The 21,892-nt window shown below is 47.4% G+C and overlaps 1 protein-coding gene across 1 annotated transcript in view; it reads left to right on the top strand.

The window, feature by feature from the left end:
• The first annotated feature begins 13,550 nt into the window (after positions 1 to 13,550).
• The window catches only part of IRS1 (insulin receptor substrate 1), a 66,127-nt gene continuing 57,785 nt past the window's right edge, over positions 13,551 to 21,892 (top strand). Inside the window, exon 1 of the mRNA XM_023193903.2 lies at positions 13,551 to 17,538. Coding sequence (XP_023049671.1) covers positions 13,783 to 17,517 — 3,735 coding nt within the window. The 5' untranslated portion in view covers positions 13,551 to 13,782 and the 3' untranslated portion in view covers positions 17,518 to 17,538. The remainder of the gene's footprint in view (positions 17,539 to 21,892) is intronic.

Here is a 21,892-nt window from a genome sequence, read left to right as displayed (position 1 = left end):
GGATAATTCTTGAGAGGATCCTGGGTAGTTGACAAAATTGACAGATGAGCTGCAGGTTCTAGGACAGTCCCGGAGACTTCAGGGACTGGAGCCTGCACACTCCTCTTCTCATCCATTCTAAACCCTGCTGTCTCTGCATGACTTAATTCTCTTCTATGGTGAACTGGTGCACCCCATAACTGTCAAAACTGTAAAACTTTACATAAATGGTAGCAATCAATAAATGCAAACTTCAAAAGACATTTGGCACTAGTGACTTATGGCTACTCCTACTTTCAGTGTCCTCCCATCTTTCATTAGATAGAATTCAGTGGAGAAGTTTAGAAAGCACTGGCCGAATGTCCAGAAAAGTCATTCTCCTCAAATTTCAAGGAGCCAGAATTCACTGTTACTCCTTACAATAATGTCTTTTAAATAAAAATTGTCCAGCAACAATTCCAGGATCGGCCGGGCGTAGTGGCTCACGCCTGTAATCCCAGCACTTTGGGAGACCGAGGCGTGTGGATCACTGGAGGTCAGGGATTCGAGACCAGCCTGGCCAACATGGCAAAACCCTGTCTCTACTAAAACTACAAAAATTTAGCTGGGCATGGTGGTGCACACCTGTAATCCCAGCTACTCAGGAGGCTGAGGTGTGAGAATCTCTTGGACCCAGGAGGCCGAGGTTGCAGTGAGCCGAGATGGTGCTACTGCACTCCAGCCTGGGTGACAGAGCGAGACTCCCTCTCAAAAAAATAAAAAAATAAAAACAATTTCAGGATCATCTCTTTTCCCACCTGCATGACTAAAATGCTTTGGTAGTTCCCCTTCCTTGCGCTCTCCGTGGTCCTGAACCATCTTGAGCTCTGTTTTAGAGTCCCTTGAAATGTAATAGGAGGGGAAACAGGGAATAGAAAAAATGAGGCTATTCGGGGAGAAAAGAAATGGCTTTCGTTTTGGCAATTTTTAAATACTCTCAGTTATCAACAAATAAACCACAATCAACCACGGACAGAATGAAAGAGAGCAAGCAATTTTGTGGGAAACGTTAATCTGAGCAAATATCCACATGCACGAGCAAGGTCACCTGGGGGAGTGGGGCAAGTCACCATGTGGCAAAGGTGAGATGAGTCCTCTGCCATTCTCAGTTGACCTATAATAAATTGCACATGGATTAGCTTTACTTTTGCTTTTATATCATGATGGAAAATTGCAAAATGAAAACAACAGTAACATTAGTTTTACAACCCCCAGAGATGTGTTAAGTATACAGCTGGCCCTTGAACAGCAGGGGTTTGAATAGCATGGGTCCATTTATCCACAATTTTCTTCTGCCTCTGCCACCACTGAGACAGCAAGACCAAGCCCTCTTCTTCTTCCCCCTCCTCAGCCTACTGAATCTGAAGATGATGAGGATGAAGATCTTTAGGATGCTCCACTTTCACTTAAGGAGTAGTAAATATATATTTTTTCCTTGTGATTCTCTTAACATTCACTGTGTGTGTGTGTGTGTGTGAGAGACAGAGTCTTGCTCTTTTGCCCAGGCTGGAGTGAAGTGGTGTGATCTCGGCTCACTGCAACTTCCGCCCCGCTGGGTTCAAGCGATTCTCCTGCCTCAGCCTCACAAGTAGCTGAGATTATAGGCACCCGCCACCACACCCAGCTAATTTTTGTATTTTTAGTAGAGACGGGGTTTCATCGTGTTAGCCAGGCTGATCTCGAACTCCTGACCTCAGGTGATCCATTCACCTTGGTCTTCCAAAGCGCTAGGATTACAGGCATGAGCCACCGTGCCCGGTCAACATTCACTTTTCTCTAGCTTACTTTATTTTACAAATACAGTATATAATGCAGATACAAAATATGTGCTAATCAACTGCATTATCAGTAAAGTTTCTGGTCAATGGTGGGCTATTAGAAGTTAAGTTTTTGGAGAGTCTAAAGTTATATGCAGGTTTTCAACTTTGTGGAGTTGCCACTCCTAATGCCTGCATTGTTCAAGCATCAACTATATTTTGTAGTTCTATAGAGATTCCAAGAGTTATGTTATGGTTTTTACACCTTAGTAAATTGTGTGTCCCGCCAATGACATGGTGATTTTATGTTACATTATTATTATATTGTTGGGTATTTATGTATTTTACATAAGATTTTATTTCACATTTTCCAACTTAAAACTAGGTGTTGGTATTGGTATTTGTCTTTTGCACTAAATTAACTTACATTAATCTTTTAAAATAATTTTTAAAAAGGTGAAAGCTATTATTTGTTATTTTGTAAGTTTTAAATCAGTAAAGACTCATAAATCCAGCAGTATATTCCTAGATATAAACGTTTGTCTAAAAGATTGTAAAATATTTGGTTTAAAAATTAGGACATATCTTGGTAATTTTTCCTATTAATATGAATATCTCTTTCTCCCTCTCTTTCTCAAAATCTTAAGAATGTTTAGAAGTCTAATCTTAGAGACAAGAAGACTAAATTGCATAGTGAGACTAAATATAGCATCCACTGTACTTTAGTATCTCTATCCTCATAGGAATTTTTCAAGTTAAAGTTATTTAGGAAATATGAAGTACGTTGCCATAATTATTCCTACAAACTCTACTAACCTACTGTACACATCTGAGTATGTTGAACTTTTGTGATTCTACTATTCAATCAGATCATAAACATTGTGTGCATCTGCGATCAATGTTAATATCTTACACATAACACAAACATGATGCTAGATCTTATGTCAATTCCAAGTCTTCTTCTGACTTGATCATCAGCAGCAATTGACTCAGTTGTTCACTCTCTTTTTCCGGATACAGTGTCTTCCTTTTGCCTAAAAGAGAGCAACTTTACTGGTTGTTCTTCTGTCTCCCTTGCTGGCATCTTTGTCCTATTCTTTTCTCTATCTACTTTCTCTCTCTTGATGATTTTACCCAGTATTGTGAACTTTAAATCCCACTCATAGGTTGACAACCTTTACATTTATACCTTGAGCCCAGACTCATCTTTTCAACTCTAGTCTCATGTATACAAATGCCTACTTGATATCTCCACTTGGAGGATCAATAAGCACCTGAAACTCAGCATGTCTAGAACCAAACTCCTGATCTTCCCCCATCTTCCCCATTCCTGTTCAGCCACAGTCTTTCAATCTGTGGTAGTTTAAAACAATGACTATAAGTGTTTTGTTTGTTTGTCTGTTTGTTTGACACTACTTCCATCAAGAACTGTGGTCTAGGTTTCTTGCCCTTTTATCTGGGTGGACTCATGTCTACTTTGATCAATAGGATACATACAGTAGAATGAAGCTCTGACTTCTGAGATAAGATCACAAAAGGCTACACAACTTCTCTCTGATTCTCTTGGAACATCTCCTCTCCAGAAGCTCCCTCTTGGCATGTTAACTCTTGAGATGGTCTCTCTTCAGACACTCACCTTTGAAATCCAGCCTCCACGCTGTGAAAAGTCCAAGTCACAGGGAGAGACCAGATGTAAGTACTCTAGTTGATGTAGCCTTCAGTCATTCTAACCCAGGTGCCAAACACATGAGTGAACAATGTTTCAAACGATTCCAGGCTCCTGCCTTTCAGGTCAAATAGTTCCACAACCATTTGAGCCATCCCAACCGGGACACAGACAAGCCATCCACACAGTGCCCTGTCTGAATTCCTGGCCCATAGAATCCTAGAGCATAATAAAAGAGTTGATGTTTCATAATTATTTCTTTTTTTTTTCTTTTTGAGATGGAGTCTCGCTCTGTCGCCCAGGCTGGAGTGCAGTGGCGCAGTCTGGCCTCACTGCAAGCTCCGCTTCCTGGGTTCATGCCATTGTCCTGCCTCAGCCTCCCAAGTAGCTGGGACTACAGGCACCTGCTAATTTTTTTTTTTGTATTTTTAGTAGAGACGGGGTTTAACCATGTTAGCTGGGATGGTTTCGATCTCCTGACCTTGTGATCCACCCACCTCGGCCTCCCAAAGTGCTGGGATTACAGGCGTGAGCCACCGTGCCCAGACTCATAATTATTTCTTTAGAGTAGTTTCTTAACCCAGCCATAGAAAACTGATACACTGTCTCAGTTGATGGGGATTTTATCTTTTCAGTTGTACAAGTAAAAAACATCTTGGAGTCATCCTACATTCTTTTTCTTCCATGTCACATCCAAACCACCTGCAAATCCTGCTGATGCTGCCCTCAAAATATATTCAGAACTTTACTACTTCTCACCATCTTTACTAATGAGCATAATCTCTTGACCATATTTCTGCAGTAGCCTTTTATGAGGTCTGCTTCTGCCATTATCCCTGTCCTCCTCCCAACAGTCTATTCCAACAGAGCTTCCAGAGTGTCTTTTGTTTTTTTTTTTTTTTTTTGACAGAGTCTTGCTCTGTTACCCAGGCTAGAATGCAGTGGCGCGATCTCGGCTCACTGCAATTTCTGCCTGCCTGGTTCATGCGATTCTACTGACTCAGACCCCCGGAGTAGCTGGGACTACAGGTGCCTGCCACCATGCCTGCCTCGGCTTCCCAAAGTGCTGGGATTACAGGCCTGAGCCATGGCGCCCAGCCCAGAGTGTCTTTAAAAGATGTCAAATTACATCACTGCTCTATTATACACCCTCTGGTGGTTTCCCCTCACAGAGTAAAAGCCAAAGTCCTTACAAAGGCCTACATGATCCCTTATGATTGTGTCCACTGTTATCTCACTAAGCGTGCTTCCTCCTATCCTCCCCTTCCTCAGTCTGCTCCCACCGCACTGACCTCCTCCCTCTCCTAGAATGTGCCACATGCCCTCCAGTCAGGAGCTCTTTCCATTGGCCATTTCCTCTGCATGGAACATTTCTTCATCATAGTAAATATTTGTTGAATGAATTAAGGGGAATTAGCCCTTAAAATTTTAATTTCCTAGGAATCAATGATATTTGGTAAATTAAGAAATACAAAATAGGAACATTTTATCTAGTTTTTATGAAACTAATGTTATTAATAAAACTAATAATTTAAATTCCTAGTAAGCAGTTTTTGAAAATTTGTCTTCTTTTTAAAGGAAAACAGCTATTTTCTCCTTTAACCCCAATCCAAAACGGATGCAAATATAAAATACAAATTTACAAGAATACATTTTAAATATATTTATAATCTCTAGCTTCTTTTCCTCCAATACTTTATATAGCAAACAACATTAGCTCAATTATTACAATGAAATAATATTGGGAAGTGAGGATAAATGTCTATTTTTAAAAACAGTAACTGAATCACATTCAATGTTCTTAATTTGCCTTTTGCCTGTCTTCAGATTTCCACTGTATGAAAACTGTAAGTGCATCAGATTTCATTGCTTAGAAGGAACAGACTGGTGCCCAACCACTTAAGAAAAAAAGCAGTAAAAAACCATTCTTGGTTAGTACCGAAAATAATGTTAAGTAAACTTGAATCCATTGGAAGCATTGTGAATTTCCTCCTTAGGTGTTGTATGGGTGGTGCATCCAAGGATCTAGAGATGATCATTGTTCTGTTGTTTTTGAATTCAGAAATATTCAGATAGAAAGTTGGTGTTTTCAAACTGTAGGTCATGACACCTTAGTGTGCTGGGAAATGAATTTAGTGGGTCTTAGAAAGCATTAAAAGAAAAAGAGAAAGTGTGAGATTGAGAGAAAGAGAGAGAAAAAGAAAGGGTAAAAAGATATGAGTGCATTGCAGGTAGTAAGGCTAAGTTGTATTTAGTCATGAGTGAGTCTGACTGTGTGTGTATGCACTGATGTACAATGTGTTTATAAATGTATCTTTACTGCAGGTCATGGTCAAAAGTTTTAAAGTCACTGCAGTAAAATATTTCAGAAAAACTATTGACCAAAGTTGTGACAGTTGCTGGAGGTCAATATTGCATACATTTCCTAATATCTTTATTTGTAATCTAGGATTTTCGAGATAGGCCAATCAGTGGGTTTCAAATCTTAGCATACATAAAACTCACGGAGGTGGGAATGGGAAATGGTCACACACATGTAGGTCACACATTGACCTACAGAGGATCTGATTTAGAAGGGTCAGAGGTGGGATGCAGGAAGCTTTGATCTGAACAATTCTACAGGCGATTCTGATATGGGTAACCCTCTATCCACTTGTAGGGTCAGACCAGACAACACCACAGGTAGTGATGTAATTACAAATCTCTTAAGTTCAAATTAACTTGTATCTTCCCAATCCACACACAAAGCTAATGTCCTTAAGCTTCTAGTCAGTTTTTTTTTTTTTTTTCCTTTCTTAAAATGAACCCTGGAGTGATGAGACCCAGTAAAAAGAAGAAGAAGGAAGAGGAGGAGGAGGAGGGGCAGGGGAGAAAGGGAGAGAGATGGTCCTTAACCTTGCATTTGAGGAGGGGATGTGGGAAGAATGAGGGGAACATGGTGACCCAGCAACTCTTTGTTAGTGAAACCAACTAGTTCTACCACCGACCCTGCCAAGTGAATAGACAGCATGGGACATCCATCATTACTGAGAAAAAGAGATGATTATTCGCCTTGCAATTGAGGAGGGGATGTGAGAAGAATGAGGGGGCCATGGTGACCCAGCAATTCTTTGTTAGTACAACCACAGTAAAACCAACTAGCTCTACCTCTAGATCCTGCCCACTGAATAGAGGACATGAGACATTCTTCATTACTGAAATTCACATTAAAAAATAAACAAATGAAGTTGAGGGATTACTGTGAAGACATTTTTGGGCTATCAAACTTTAGACTTTAAATATAAATTTAAATTTAGAAAGTTTAGAGGGCACTGCACCAAAAAGACAAATTTAAGATAAAGAAGGGGGCAAAACCAGCAAAAGGTGTTGTAAAGTCTGCAAATCTGTCTAAGCATGTGCTTCTCTAGATATAACACTTGGCTCTTCAAATATAAGAAACTGGCTGGGCATCATGGCTCGCACCTGTAATCCCAGCACTTTGGGAGGCCAAGACGGGTTGGTTACCTGAGGTCAGGAGTTCAAGACTAGCCAGGCCAACATGGTGAAACCGCGTATCTACTAAACATACAAAATTTAGCTGGGTGTGGTGGCGCATGCCTGTAATCCCAGCTACTCAGGAGACTGAGGCAGGAGAATTGCCTCAACCTGGTAGGCGGAGGTTGCAGTGAGCTGAGATCGTGCCACAGAACCCCAGCCTGGGTGACAGAGTGAGACGTGAGGCTCTGCCTCAAAAAAGTGAAAGAGAGAAAGAAAGAAAGAAAGAGAGAGAGAGAGAGAGAAGGAAGGAAGGAAGGAAGGAAGGAAGGAAGGAAGGAAAAGAAAGAAAGAAAGAAAGAAAGAAAGAAAGAAAGAAAGAAAGAAAGAAAGAAAGAAAGAAAGAAAGAAGAACAGCTGGAGGTTCTTTCTCTGGATTAAATGACCAAAAACATTACTAGCATTGTCTAAGATAACAAATTGACTGACTGGCAGACCCCTGATTCTTATCAAACAAGACTGTAAAAGAAAATGAAAATATAATAGTTAAGGAAATCAAGAAAATTAAAAAAGGAAAAGCTAGTCGTCTTTTTATTTATATTTAGAGACAAAGTCTCACTGTGTCACCCAGACTAGAGTGCAGTGGCATGATCATAGCTCACAGCAACCTTGAACTCCTGGGCTCAAGGTTCTTTCTCCCTCTGCCTCCCAAATTGCTGGGATGACAAGCATGAGCTACCATGCCTGGACCAGGACCAAGTTTTTTAGACAAATATCACTTATGGATTCTCCCCACCGCCCCCAAAATCACCAATTAATCACTAGAATTTCTGAAGTGAAAGAATTAAACAGTGGCATGGAGTTTTCACCTCCCTCCTTTCCTCCAATCCCATCCATCTGTTTATTTCATGCTTTATTTGCTCCCCAAACAGCAAATGTTTTGAAATCATCTGTTGAGGGCATTACTGTCTTTCCAAAATCCCATGTTAGTTCTTGGTGCATTTATTTTCCCTCAGTTCTCTAGAATAGATGAGGAATGAAATCAAGATGAGAGCAGAACTGAATTCTCACTAGCTGATTGCCAGTAATTGATTTTCTTCAAAGGAAAATCAATTCATATTGGAAGATTCATGCAGGGTTGGGTCATTGCCTGCTCCACCCACCTGTAGTAAACAGTTCACAGGTGAAGATCTTTGTTGACTGGTTAAGGCTGTGCATTTGCCAATTCTGGAAGTATATAATTACAATTTTTTTCTTTGTATTTAAGCCAACGATTCTTAAATTTTAATGTAAATAATAATCTCTCGTAATGCTGCTTAAACTGTGAATGCACGGGGGCCCATAGATCGCTAAGAGATTTTGGTTCAGTAGGACTGGGATGAGGTAAGAAATCTCCATTTTTAATTACACCTTGGAAAACACTAACACAACTGTTTGATAATAACTCTTCATGCTTACCAGAAAAAGTTGATGCCTGCTATTGAAAAGAGAGAAGCCCAAACACAATGATGCCTCAGTTAAGTAGAATTTTTCTTGCTATTGTTCTCTTTGTACATGTATGTAATACTAAAGTATAAGTGCCTTGCTTGCATATCGCAGCACCAAATTATTGTGTCTTTCAATTAAGCATCAGTCGTTAGAACTATGCTACTTACCCAGCAGAATCAGCACCACCTAGAGTATGTTAAAAATGCAGCGCCTCAGCCTGCCCTTGACCTTCTGCATTTAACCAGACCCTGCATTTTAACAAGATCCTAGGGTTTGAGAAACCCTGATCTAGCCGTTTACAAGCCAAGTGTGACTTTTCAGCTCACTTTTAATTGGCCTATTTTATATTTTTTAAATAAAAGAGATGAAAAATTTTAATCACATGAGAAAACAAAGTTTTTAAGGGAAGAGGCACCTTTCAGACTCCCAAATTGTACTGTCTGTGACTAATAATGTTTATGTCAGAAGGCAATTGGTTGTTATGTGATCTCATTTGCCCTGTGCCTATTTTTTCCACAAAAGAGATCATAGTGCTCTGTACTTGTGTTCATCTGCCATTTTCAATGTAAGTTTCCTGTGGGCAGCACGTCTTTGATATCTAAATCCTCAGTGTCCAGCCTAGTGCCTAACGCAAGTAGGTGTTCCAAAATACTTGAGTGGGAAAGAAAGTGCCATGTATCTGAGTTATAGCCCATTTCAAGTTCAAGCTTAAGGCTCCTCTCTTCTGTAAAAATTTAGTTATTTCTTCCATCATGAAAGTAAATACCAATTGTTTGTTATCTGACATCTCTCTCTCTCTCACACACACACATTTTAGTCATCAATTATTATTTTGTACTCTCTTATTCCATCAAAGCTGTAAGAAGCTATCTTTTAATGTATTTCATATTGCCTTGCAGAGTAGGCATTCAAATGCTTGTTACTATTGAGCCATCTTAAAATAAAAATACATCTTAAAGTGAGAAACTCCACATTCAGTTGTCCTTCAAGCCCTGTTCTAAATTGCCAAATTAATTCTAAGAGATGCCAGTATTTAAATAGCTCCTCCAGTTATGACCCATACATCTTAAAACATAGGTTTTGATACAAGCAGTGTTTTATAATTTTGAAATGTTTAGTTTTACATCTACCCAACTCAAGCCCTTTACAGATATATGTACTAATCTATAAATTTTGCATTATTTTCCTGGTAGTATCATACATAAACCAATAATTCAATTTTAAAGCTAGTTGTAGAGATACTGCCCCAAAGTGCATCCATAGCATGTAAACTCTTAACCCCTTTAATTAGTATTGTATTGGTGACATCAACATAGCTGTTGCAATGTTGTGATGAATCACTATTTTAGCCCTCTTTTAAAATGCACCTTAGCATATTACGCAAATCGGCTCTATCTGTCCTATAGATGGCAGCATCGAGCAACAGATTTTGGTAACAGCTTGTTCTGTTCTGTGAATTTTCAGTGAGGAGTAAATTTTCCATACAGTGTATTTCATTACAATACACCAAAAGACTAATTTAGCTTAGGTGACAGAATAATATTCATACCTGCTCAGCATTACTTCAGTGAGTTGCCATAAACGCGTCTCTTTCTATTCTATATATTACATGAACCAAATGTAAATGCATTTCCAGTTAGCCCATTAATTTAAAAAAATGTAGAGAACAATTGAATTTACTGTAGTATAATTATAACAAATATTAACCACCTTTAAATTGGTAGTAAAACATCAGCAAGTAGAAAAATGGCACTAATATCCTATGATCAGTGATTATCTTCCATAGGAAACCCATGGGTCTGAACATAATTTGTCACAGCAGTGCGGTTTATTTCATAATTTTATCGAATATTTAGCAACTGAAATTGTGTTTTTTAAAGCAGAAATGCTTTAACACTGAGAGATATATTTTTAAAAAGATTTATTATCATAATTAGCTTTTTATGATCAAAATCCTTCCTGTGAAGATAATTGTAAAATATATGCAAATAAATTTTCCAACCCTCCCCTCCTTCCAGAAAAGAGTATTTTTCCCCCATAGAGGTACAGTACCTTTATTTAGCTTTGTTTTGGTTGGTTGTGGGGAGGGGTTTGGAGGGACGAAGGTAGGGTATCAGGCCCATTTGAAAAGTAAATGTGTATAGATTTGATTTGTTGTCTTACAAAACGTTAAATACTCCACTACCCCCATCGCAGCGCTAAACATCAAACCTGTAAAAAGCCCTTTGGCCTTATCTGGATTACATTTTTACTAGTAAACAACCCTTTTATCATCTCTCTTTTTTCTTGTCTAGGGTAAAACCAGGCACACAGTTACACTTTTCCACCAACTTCAGGCGTCTTTATTCTGCACCTCCCTGCCCCACCCTCCATAAGGCACTCTATACCCCCAGAATTTCGGTCACTGTGAGTGCCGCCTCGCTTCCATTTCCAAATATCTGCTATTAATAGCCTTGCTATAGTGGGCACGTGTGCCCACATCACCAAGCTGTCAGAGGAAAAGGAGGGAGGGCTTTCAATTCAACATGTGTACTCAAATTATAGATTAACCAGGTTTAGATGAGGCTGCAGGACGACCGGGAACAGGAAGGGGAGAAGAGAAACGAGAGGCTCCCAGGCTTGGGTAGGGAGGAGCCCCTCTGCAGATGCCCAATCCCCCTAATTTACGTATCGCACGCCTCTGAATGGCGCTTATGGTTCTTTTTCTCCTTCATCATCATCTTCTTTTTCTTTTTCTTTTTTTACTACGCTTTGCAACCTACCTTGGTACCCTCAACCCTTCTCCCCCACCTTCCCTCTGCAGTGCAAGGCTTGAAAAACAGGCCATCCCACCAATCAGCAGGCCGCCCAGGGAAACTCGCCCCGCCCCTCAGCCCGCATTGGGCCGAGGCGCGCTCCCCCGCGGCCCGGTGGGTCCGGGCCACTGAGCATGCCCAGCACCTAGACTGCTGAGTGCCCCGCCAGCATCCTGCAGTGCCTGGGAGCCCGAGGCCGAGGAGGGTCCCGGCGTAGTAAAGGGGCGGCAACCCCAAACGGGCCGGGCATCAAAATGAGACAGCATTAAACCGAGTGACATCTCTGTGGGTCCTTAGTGCCAGGCGAGCAAGCAGGGACAAACTGCTTGTTTATAGGTCAGCTTAAAAAATAAAAAAACTTTGGGGGAACATTTGCTTGTGGGGAGACTGATACCGCAAGCTGACCCTGAAAGGGGCGCTTCAAGTAGACCCAGGCTGCTGATCTGGTCCATTCATGAAGTACCCATTTTCATGTACAGTTGAGCTGGCACCATCCTTGTTTTCTCCCTATTATCCTTGTGGTCAAGGTTAAAAATTTATAGGGTGGTTCAATGGGTGTGGGAGCTGTGTGTGAAAAAAACATTTCAGCCAATATTTGCACAGTAGAGTTTTGACCTTATGAACCCTCTGAAGGTCCCTAACAGCTTTTTAAAGTCACGGATAGACTTCGGAATATGATAAGGGACCTCTCATTTCCCCTCCCCCATGCCCTCAGCCTTATGTGTGAATCCCCCCCTCACTCGGATGGGCAAGGGGAGCAGAAGAAAAGGTGATATTTACATTTTCTCCCTAATTGATCAGCAGCTAATCCCACAGCGCCGGATGTGAGACACTTCCTGGGGATCCCTGTTCTCCTTTTGCAGTGACCATTAACTGCCCCGAGTCACTGCCCTTCGGCGTCCCTCTGTGCCTTCCAGGTACTTCACGGCAGCAAATCTGGGGATCCCAAGGTGGAGGGCTGGCCCAGAAGTCCTTTAGAAAACCTTACAAAAATACAGGTCCCCTCACCACGGCCTATTGCCCTGAAGCCGAAATGTAGCTTTTTAATTTCCTGGGAGAAACAGCCTTGACTAGAAACCTCCCTCCCGTGGGTAAGTCTTACCTGCTAGGTAAGAGGCAGCCCAGCTCCCGCGCCCCCGCCTTCCCCCGGTCTCCCACTCGGGGCTCTGTAGCCGCAGTGCCCCCCCCGTCGCCCCCCACCCTCACTCCTGCGTCTTCTCGAGCTCGCCCCCTCCCGTTTTCCCAGACTCCCCTCGTGCTTTCGGGTAGCCACCCAAACACCCCCGCCCGCGCCCACCGCGGGGATTCCTGCGGGCCGGGGGCGCCCTGGGTGGCGCGCGGTGAGGGAGGCGCTGCGCCTGGGCTGACGGCCGCGCAGGGGCGCTGTCCTAGCGCTGCGCCGGGGCTCGGCGCGGGCGCCGCTGCAGTACGGCCGGGGGGCGGAGAGGGGCGGGCGCGGGGCGGGCTCGGCCCGGAATGTAGAGACCCGGGCGGGAGCCTCCCGGCGGCGGCGGCTGCCCGGCTGCCGAGCGCGGAGGCTCCGTCACGTGTTTTTCTCCTCGGAGTGAGACGGCGGCGCGGTCGGAGGGGGCCGGCGCGCAGAGCCAGACGCCGCCGCTTGTTTTGGTTGGGGCTCTCGGCAACTCTCCGAGGAGGAGGAGGAGGAGGAGGAGGGAGGAGGGAGGAGGGGGAGAAGTAACTGCAGCGGCAGCGCCTCCCTAGGAACAGGCGTCTTCCCCGAACCCTTCAAAACCTCCCCCATCGCCTCTCGCCCTTGTCCCCTCCCCTCCTCCCCTGCCGACTGGAGCGAGGGGCAGGGATGAGCCTGTCCCTCCGGTCGGTCCCCAGCTGCACTGGCTGCCCGGTAGCGTTTCGCTTGGAAAAGCCACTTTCTCCGCCCGCCGAGATGGGCCCGAATGGGGGCTGCAGAGGACGCGCCCGCGGGCGGCGGCAGCAGCAGCAGCAGCAGCAGCAGCAACAGCCGCAGCGCCGCGGTCTCTGCGATTGAGCTGGTATTTGGGCGGCTGGTGGCGGCTGGGACGGTTGGGGGGTGGGAGGAGGCGAAGGAGGAGGAGGGAGAACCCCGTGCAACGTTGGGACTTGGCAACCCGCCTCCCCCTGCCCAAGGATATTTAATTTGCCTGGGGAATCGCTACTTCCAGAGGGGAACTCAGGAGGGAAGGCGCGCGCGCGCGCGCTCCTGGAGGGGCACCGCAAGGACCCCCGACTGTCGCCTCCCCACGCCGGACTCCAGCTGGGGCCACGAGAGATGCATCTTCGCTCCTTCCTGGTGGCGGCGGCGGCTGAGAGGAGGATCGGGGCTGCCCTCACCCCGGACGCACTGCCTCCCTGCCGGGCGTGAAGCGCCCGAAAACTCCGGTCGGGCTCTCTCCTTGGCTCAGCAGCTGCGTCCTCCTTCAGCAGCCCCTCCCCGGCGCGGGGGGCGGCGTGGATTTCGGAGTCGGGGTTTCTGCTGCCTCCAGCCCTGTTTGCATGTGCGGGGCCGCAGCGAGGAGCCTCCGCCCCCCACCCGGTTGTTTTTCGGCGACTCCCTCTGCTCAGCGGCGGTGGTGGCGGCAGCAGCATGGCGAGCCCACCGGAGAGCGATGGCTTCTCGGACGTGCGCAAGGTGGGCTACCTGCGCAAACCCAAGAGCATGCACAAACGCTTCTTCGTACTGCGCGCGGCCAGCGAGGCTGGGGGCCCGGCGCGCCTCGAGTACTACGAGAACGAGAAGAAGTGGCGGCACAAGTCGAGCGCCCCCAAACGCTCGATCCCCCTTGAGAGCTGCTTCAACATCAACAAGCGGGCTGACTCCAAGAACAAGCACCTGGTGGCTCTCTACACCCGGGACGAGCACTTTGCCATTGCGGCGGACAGCGAGGCGGAGCAAGACAGCTGGTACCAGGCTCTCCTACAGCTACACAACCGTGCCAAGGGTCACCACGACGGAGCTGCGGCCCTCGGGGCGGGAGGTGGCGGGGGCAGCTGCAGCGGCAGCTCCGGCCTTGGTGAGGCTGGGGAGGACTTGAGCTACGGTGACGTGCCCCCAGGACCCGCGTTCAAAGAGGTCTGGCAGGTGATCCTGAAGCCCAAGGGCCTGGGTCAGACAAAGAACCTGATTGGTATCTACCGCCTCTGCCTGACCAGCAAGACCATCAGCTTCGTGAAGCTGAACTCGGAAGCAGCCGCTGTGGTGCTGCAGCTGATGAACATCAGGCGCTGCGGCCACTCGGAGAACTTCTTCTTCATCGAGGTGGGCCGTTCTGCCGTGACGGGGCCCGGGGAGTTCTGGATGCAGGTGGATGACTCCGTGGTGGCCCAGAACATGCATGAGACCATCCTGGAGGCCATGCGGGCTATGAGCGATGAGTTCCGCCCTCGCAGCAAGAGCCAGTCCTCGTCCAACTGCTCCAACCCCATCAGCGTCCCCCTGCGCCGGCACCATCTCAACAACCCCCCGCCCAGCCAGGTGGGGCTGACCCGCCGATCTCGCACTGAGAGCATCACCGCCACCTCCCCGGCCAGCATGGTGGGCGGGAAGCCAGGCTCCTTCCGCGTCCGCGCCTCCAGTGACGGCGAAGGCACCATGTCCCGCCCAGCCTCGGTGGACGGCAGCCCTGTGAGTCCGAGCACCAACAGAACCCACTCCCACCGGCATCGGGGCAGCGCCCGGCTGCACCCCCCGCTCAACCACAGCCGCTCCATCCCCATGCCAGCTTCCCGCTGCTCGCCTTCGGCCACCAGCCCCGTCAGTCTGTCGTCCAGCAGCACCAGTGGCCATGGCTCCACCTCGGATTGTCTCTTCCCACGGCGATCTAGTGCTTCGGTGTCTGGTTCCCCCAGCGATGGCGGTTTCATCTCTTCAGATGAGTATGGCTCTAGTCCCTGCGATTTCCGGAGTTCCTTCCGCAGTGTCACTCCGGATTCCCTGGGCCACACCCCACCAGCCCGCGGTGAGGAGGAGCTAAGCAACTATATCTGCATGGGCGGCAAGGGGCCCTCCACCCTGACCGCCCCCAATGGTCACTACATTTTGTCTCGGGGTGGCAATGGCCACCGCTACACCCCAGGAACAGGCTTGGGCACGAGTCCAGCCTTGGCTGGGGATGAAGCATCCAGTGCTGCGGATCCGGATAATCGCTTCCGAAAGAGAACTCACTCTGCAGGCACATCCCCTACCATTACCCACCAGAAGACCCCGTCCCAGTCCTCAGTGGCTTCCATTGAGGAGTATACAGAGATGATGCCTGCCTACCCACCAGGAGGTGGCAGTGGAGGCCGACTGCCGGGACACAGGCACTCTGCCTTCGTGCCCACCCACTCCTACCCAGAGGAGGGTCTGGAAATGCACCCCTTGGAGCGTCGGGGGGGCCACCACCGCCCAGACAGCTCTACCCTCCACACCGATGATGGCTACATGCCCATGTCCCCAGGGGTGGCCCCAGTGCCCAGCAGCCGAAAGGGCAGTGGAGACTATATGCCCATGAGCCCCAAGAGCGTGTCTGCCCCACAGCAGATCATCAATCCCATCAGACGCCATCCCCAGAGAGTGGACCCCAATGGCTACATGATGATGTCCCCCAGCGGCGGCTGCTCTCCTGACATTGGAGGTGGCCCCAGCAGCAGCAGCAGCAGTGCCATCCCTTCCGGGAGCAGCTATGGAAAGCTGTGGACAAACGGGGTAGGGGGCCACCACTCTCATGTCTTGCCTCACCCCAAACCCCCAGTGGAGAGCAGCGGTGGCAAGCTCTTACCTTGCACAGGTGACTACATGAACATGTCACCAGTGGGCGACTCCAACACCAGCAGCCCCTCCGACTGCTACTATGGCCCTGAGGACCCCCAGCACAAGCCAGTCCTCTCGTACTACTCATTGCCAAGATCCTTTAAGCACACCCAGCGCCGCGGGGAGCCGGAGGAGGGTGCCCGGCATCAGCACCTCCGCCTTTCCACTAGCTCTGGTCGCCTTCTCTATGCTGCAGCAGCGGATGATTCTTCCTCCTCCACCAGCAGCGACAGCCTGGGTGGGGGATACTGTGGGGCTAGGCTGGAGCCCAGCCTTCCACATCCCCACCATCAGCTTCTGCAGCCCCATCTGCCTCGAAAGGTGGACACAGCTGCTCAGACCAATAGCCGCCTGGCCCGGCCTACAAGGCTGTCCCTGGAGGATCCCAAGGCCAGCACCTTACCTCGGGCCCGAGAGCAGCAGCAGCAGCAGCAGCAACAGCAGCAGCCCCTGCTGCACCCTCCAGAGCCCAAGAGCCCAGGGGAATATGTGAATATTGAATTTGGGAGTGATCAGCCTGGCTACTTGTCTGGTCCGGTGGCTTCCCGTAGCTCACCTTCTGTCAGGTGTCCATCCCAGCTCCAGCCAGCTCCCAGAGAGGAAGAGACTGGCACTGAGGAGTACATGAAGATGGACCTGGGGCCGGGCCGGAGGGCAGCCTGGCAGGAGAGCACTGGGGTCGAGATGGGCAGACTGGGCCCCGCACCTCCCGGGGCTGCTAGCATTTGCAGGCCTACCCGGGCAGTCCCCAGCAGCCGGGGTGACTATATGACCATGCAGATGAGTTGTCCCCGCCAGAGCTATGTGGACACCTCGCCAATTGCCCCTGTAAGCTATGCTGACATGCGGACAGGCATTGCTGCAGAGGAGGTGAGCCTGCCCAGGGCCACCATGGCTGCTGCCTCCTCATCCTCAGCAGCCTCTGCTTCCCCCACTGGGCCTCAAGGGGCAGCAGAGCTGGCTGCCCACTCATCCCTGCTGGGGGGCCCACAAGGACCTGGGGGCATGAGCGCCTTCACCCGGGTGAACCTCAGTCCTAACCGCAACCAGAGTGCCAAAGTGATCCGTGCAGACCCACAAGGGTGCCGGAGGAGGCATAGCTCCGAGACCTTCTCCTCAACACCCAGTGCCACCCGGGTGGGCAACACAGTGCCCTTTGGAGCCGGGACAGCAATAGGGGGCAGTGGTGGTAGCAGCAGCAGCGAGGATGTGAAACGCCACAGCTCTGCTTCCTTTGAGAATGTGTGGCTGAGGCCTGGGGAACTTGGGGGAGCCCCCAAGGAGCCAGCCCAACTGTGTGGGGCTGCTGGGGGTTTGGAGAATGGTCTTAACTACATAGATCTGGATTTGGTCAAGGATTTCAAACAGCGCCCTCAGGAGTGCACCCCTCAACCGCAGCCTCCCCCATCCCCACCCCCTCATCAACCCCTGGGTAGCAGTGAGAGCAGCTCCACCCGCCGCGGCTCAAGTGAGGATTTAAGCGCCTATGCCAGCATCAGTTTCCAGAAGCAGCCAGAGGACCTTCAGTAGCTCAACTGGACATCACAGCAGGTGCGTTTCATGGTGACAAAGTCAGAAGACAAAACTGTTTTTAACCTTGTGCTTCAATTCTGTTCTTCGCCTCTGCCCCTTCCTGTTCTTTCCCACTGCTTCCTCAGGGAGAATGCGTTTACATTCTCAGGGTACACAGGATGCTCACCCCACACTGACATCTGGCAGAGAGTCAAACAAACATGTAGGAGCAGCCACAGGAGGGCTTTTTCGTTTGAGAATTTCCAAGTGAAGGAGTTACTGCCATATTTTTAAAACGTATATCCTATGCCAGTTCTGAGGTTTGTAAAGGTCCTACATAAGAAGCTTGATTGGTTTGTTGAAGTTGTCTTTTCACTATATATTTAAGTCAGCCCCTACAGGGACCGTTCTACAGAAAATATTAACACAGGGGCTAAACCCTTCCTTTAAGATAGTTTCTGGGAGCCCTTAAGGGTGATCTGATCGAGTTGTTCTCTGTACTTTCGTTCTGTGATTTCATAATACCAAGGCAACATAAACAGCACCGGGAAACATTGAGTTCTATTCATCCTGCCCTAAAAAGATAAGGAGTAAGAGCTTTTTAGAAATACGTGTTTAGAGAGAAGTACCTATCTATTTTTATGATCTCTCAAAGTAATTATGGGTTACGTTGTCCTTTTGTTCCTGTACCAGGATTTGTGAAATATTATTCACACACCAACCCACCATCCCACGTGCCTGGCCTCTCTCATACAGGATATGCAGGAAACTCTGTGTCTGGGACCCATGATTAAGAGTTATGGGAGTTCATCCTAGGATGTCTGCCTTACAGTTACCTCTTCTCGCACTGAGACATTACAGATATCATTTGGGGGCTACTATACATCTTCTGTAAAATAACTTTCATTTGTTGAGAAGAATGCATACTAAGTCAGGAACATGCCTTAATATGTTTTGTTTTGTTTTGCATTGAATAGAAGGGCTAAACTGTATACCCTCCACTTTTAGGGTATTTGTTGTGTGCCTTTAAGTTCAAGAGTAGACACCACAGTAAATGCTGAAAAAGTTGGCTTTAGGTCTTCTGTGGCTAATGCCATATTGAAAATGAAAAACATTTGTAATAGGAAATTAGCCTGCCCTTCGTTCTGTTGATCCTGTTTTCTGGTGGTCATGATTGTGGGTAGAAGAGAGGAGTACAGTTTGCAAATAATGTGATGAGTTGGCAATACAGAAGTTTCCAGCATTTGGAAACATTTTACTCTGACAAACTGATTGTCTTGTGAATTTTATCTCTGCTCCACAGAATAAGCTTGTCAAAGCATTGATTTTTCTTAATTTGTGTCAATTCATAAGAAATTAATCTGTGTCCTGGTTTCCTATTGATAGGTATTTGTTTATCATGTGTTCATAGTCTTCTTAATTCTGTTTCCAATATTCGATCCATATCATTCTCTATTTTGTAGAACAAGGAAAAAGTATGTGAACACTGAAATGAAGATTTTAGGTGATATGTTATAAAAAGCATTTATTTTAGCAGTATTTATTTCAACATTTATTTTCATCATTCACTAGAAGATTTAATTGTGTATGTCAATGTCAACAGTACAAATCTTGTTATATCAAATGATGTTTTTGGGAGTCAGAATCCCTCAACACTTTAAGCATTTGTATTATAAAGTGCCTCGTTGGTAAAATAATGAGAATTTGAAGGAAACAAGCCCAGCAGAACTAAAATTTTGGTTTTAAAGGAGATGAAGAGAGTTAAGTTTTTCTTACTTGTCATCTTAATTTGTTTAGGTTTCTTTTTTATAGAGTAGAATAAATAATGTTTGCTCTGAAGAAAATTGATGTCCAACTAGAATTTTCATTTTTAAAAAGGGCTTTAAAATAAAATTCTCCTATGTGTTGGATGCATTAAAAAAAAAACAAAAAAACTCTACCACCTTCTATCCTTAACCTTCTTTGGGAAAATAAAATATTCTGGAATAATCAATCATATAATCCTATTTCTAATAATTTTGGAGTAACAATAGACCATGCTTTGCACCTTACCAGGAAAATTCTGCAATGCATATTTGAATGTTTGTGTTGGTGTTTAAAGTGAGGCACCAAATGCTACCTGGCACATTTACATCCTGATTTCTGCTTGCTTGCCTGTGCCCTGTTGAGTCCAAATATGTTATTCCATAGTTATCTGAAACAGACAGAAGTCAGACCTGTGAGTGGCAAAGAGCTTCTGCTCCGAATGAGTATGTGTGTGCAAACATTATTTTCCTCACTTCCTCAGCAATTGCTGTCTTTGCTTTTTTCCCTCATTTCTCAGGTAAAACCTGAGACTCGGTGAAAGGAATAGAGGTATGAGGGGTGTGCTCTGTTGAAACATCTCGGCTTGTTTAAAATTTTTCATTGTGTTAGAGGAGAACACTTGTGAAGCACTGAGCTCAGGAGCTCGACTTGTTGGAAGCCTTTCTGCTTTACCTGTAGTCCAGCAACCTTTTCTGCCTGCCCTTTCTCTTGCATCGCCTCTTAGTTCTGGCCTGCTCCTTTTCTAGTACTATCCCCTGCCATCCCTTTGTTTCCACCTCTTATTTCATGTTCCTGACATTGTCCTTTTTTTCTTTTGCTCCTTTTCAGAATTTCGCAGTACTTGTGGCCCACTCTCTGCAGAGAGTAAATTGAGAGCCCAAGAAACAGGGCAAAAAGAGCCTCTCAGACTCGGTCATAGCAGCCCCGCCACCTTTACTAGGCATCAAATTTGTCTTTTAGTTTTGAAACTGCAGCTGACAAAGACACAGACCCCAGCCATGCCTTTTGGGTTCAGTTTTTTGTTTTTGTCATTCTTTGTTATGCCCTCCCCCTTTAAAAGACAAAAAAAAAAAAAAAACTCTTTCCATTTCTTTTTCATTCTGTTTCCTTTTTTGTGATGTCAAGGATTCCGTACCTCCAAGGTTGCCTCCCCTCCCTCCCCTTTCCCCAGCAGTGTGGCCTTTTTGGCTGGCGCAAACCCTCTCAGCCCTGGCACTTTCCCTTTTCCGGGTCACCTCCGCTTCCTGCATTCCTTCTCCTCCCTCCTCCGAGCCCCCTTTCGCCCCGGGTGGGGGAATCTGCAGCCAGGCCGCCCTCGGGTCTTCCGCCCCAGCCCGTCTCGGGTCATCCGGGGCGGCCGGGCCCCTTCCCCGGCCGCGTGGTCTGCGCTGGCTGGCTAGGCCCCGCCCTCGGGCACAGCCGCGCGGCTCCGGGTCCCGGGCGGGCGGGGCGGCTGGGCGCTGATTGGCCCCCACCACAGCCAATCAGCGTGTGAAACGGCTGAGCCGGGACGGGCGCGGGGCGGGGCTTTCCGCAGGTCCCCTGGCGGTGGTAGCGGGCGGGCGGCTCTGGGCTGGTTTTTACCACCCCGCCTGACACCTCTTTCCCGCGGGTGCCCGCAGGCTGAGCCACAGGCCCCCTCCGCACCGCGCCTGCCGACTGAGGACGTTGTGCCCTCAGCCGTATTCTTGCATTTGGACCAGAATCCTAAGAATGAAAAAGTCCAACCAGCCCACGAACGGGGGCCGGAAACACACACTTCCTCTTATTTTTAATTGAGAAAAATCCAGGCCGTAACCATGTGACGAGCCCCATTTTGTTTCCCTCCTCTCTTTACTACGGTTTACTACGAGGCCACGTTCCTTAGTCTTCCTGCCTCGAGATCCGCGAGCAGGAAGGGAGCCCTGCACGTGGCTGCGGGCCTGCGGGCCGGGTGGGGTTGGTCCGCGATTCCTGCCCGCCCCCCGCCACCAAGGGAGGGAGAGAGACCAGCTAGTCCTGCGGCTGCCATCGTTTTTGGTCATTGGGGGAGGGGAAGGTCCTTTAGCTTGAAAGTGCCCTAGGCTCCATAGGCTTTACTGCAAAGCACCTGAGCTAGGTAAGAGCTGGGAAGACGCATCCTCCTGGGCTGTGAGGGAGCTCACAGAGAAATGAAAGACAGGACTGCGGCTTGCAGATCTGAGAACTCGGTGTGACAAGGTTTTGGGTAGTGTGTTCCTTCAAGGCTTAGAGGAAATGCTGTCGCGTTCTCAGACACAGATTCATTTTTCCATCATTGACAGTCCCAGTGACAGCCCGTCAATTTAGGCTAGGCACATCGATTTTGAAAACTTGCTAGATTTGTGTTGTGCACCCTCCAGTAACCAAAATTATGTGAGATATATTACTACATGGGATGGAAAATGTGTTGAGATTTGGCCTTTCTGAAATAAGGAAAATAAGAAAGAGAGGTGCTATGGGCGTATTTTCTCCTCCTTCCCTCTCAAATAAGCATTTCTCACCAGCTAGCATCCCTCTTGCATCACTGAATCATAAGATCCCAGGGCAGCGCTTTTTCTGAGGGGCTAAGTGAAACATCACAGGTGGA

Source organism: Piliocolobus tephrosceles, chromosome 11, assembly GCF_002776525.5.
Source record: "Piliocolobus tephrosceles isolate RC106 chromosome 11, ASM277652v3, whole genome shotgun sequence".
Lineage (NCBI taxonomy): Eukaryota > Metazoa > Chordata > Mammalia > Primates > Cercopithecidae > Piliocolobus > Piliocolobus tephrosceles.
The sequence above is the reverse complement of the archived record's forward strand: the minus strand, read 5'-3'. Positions and strand labels throughout refer to the sequence as shown.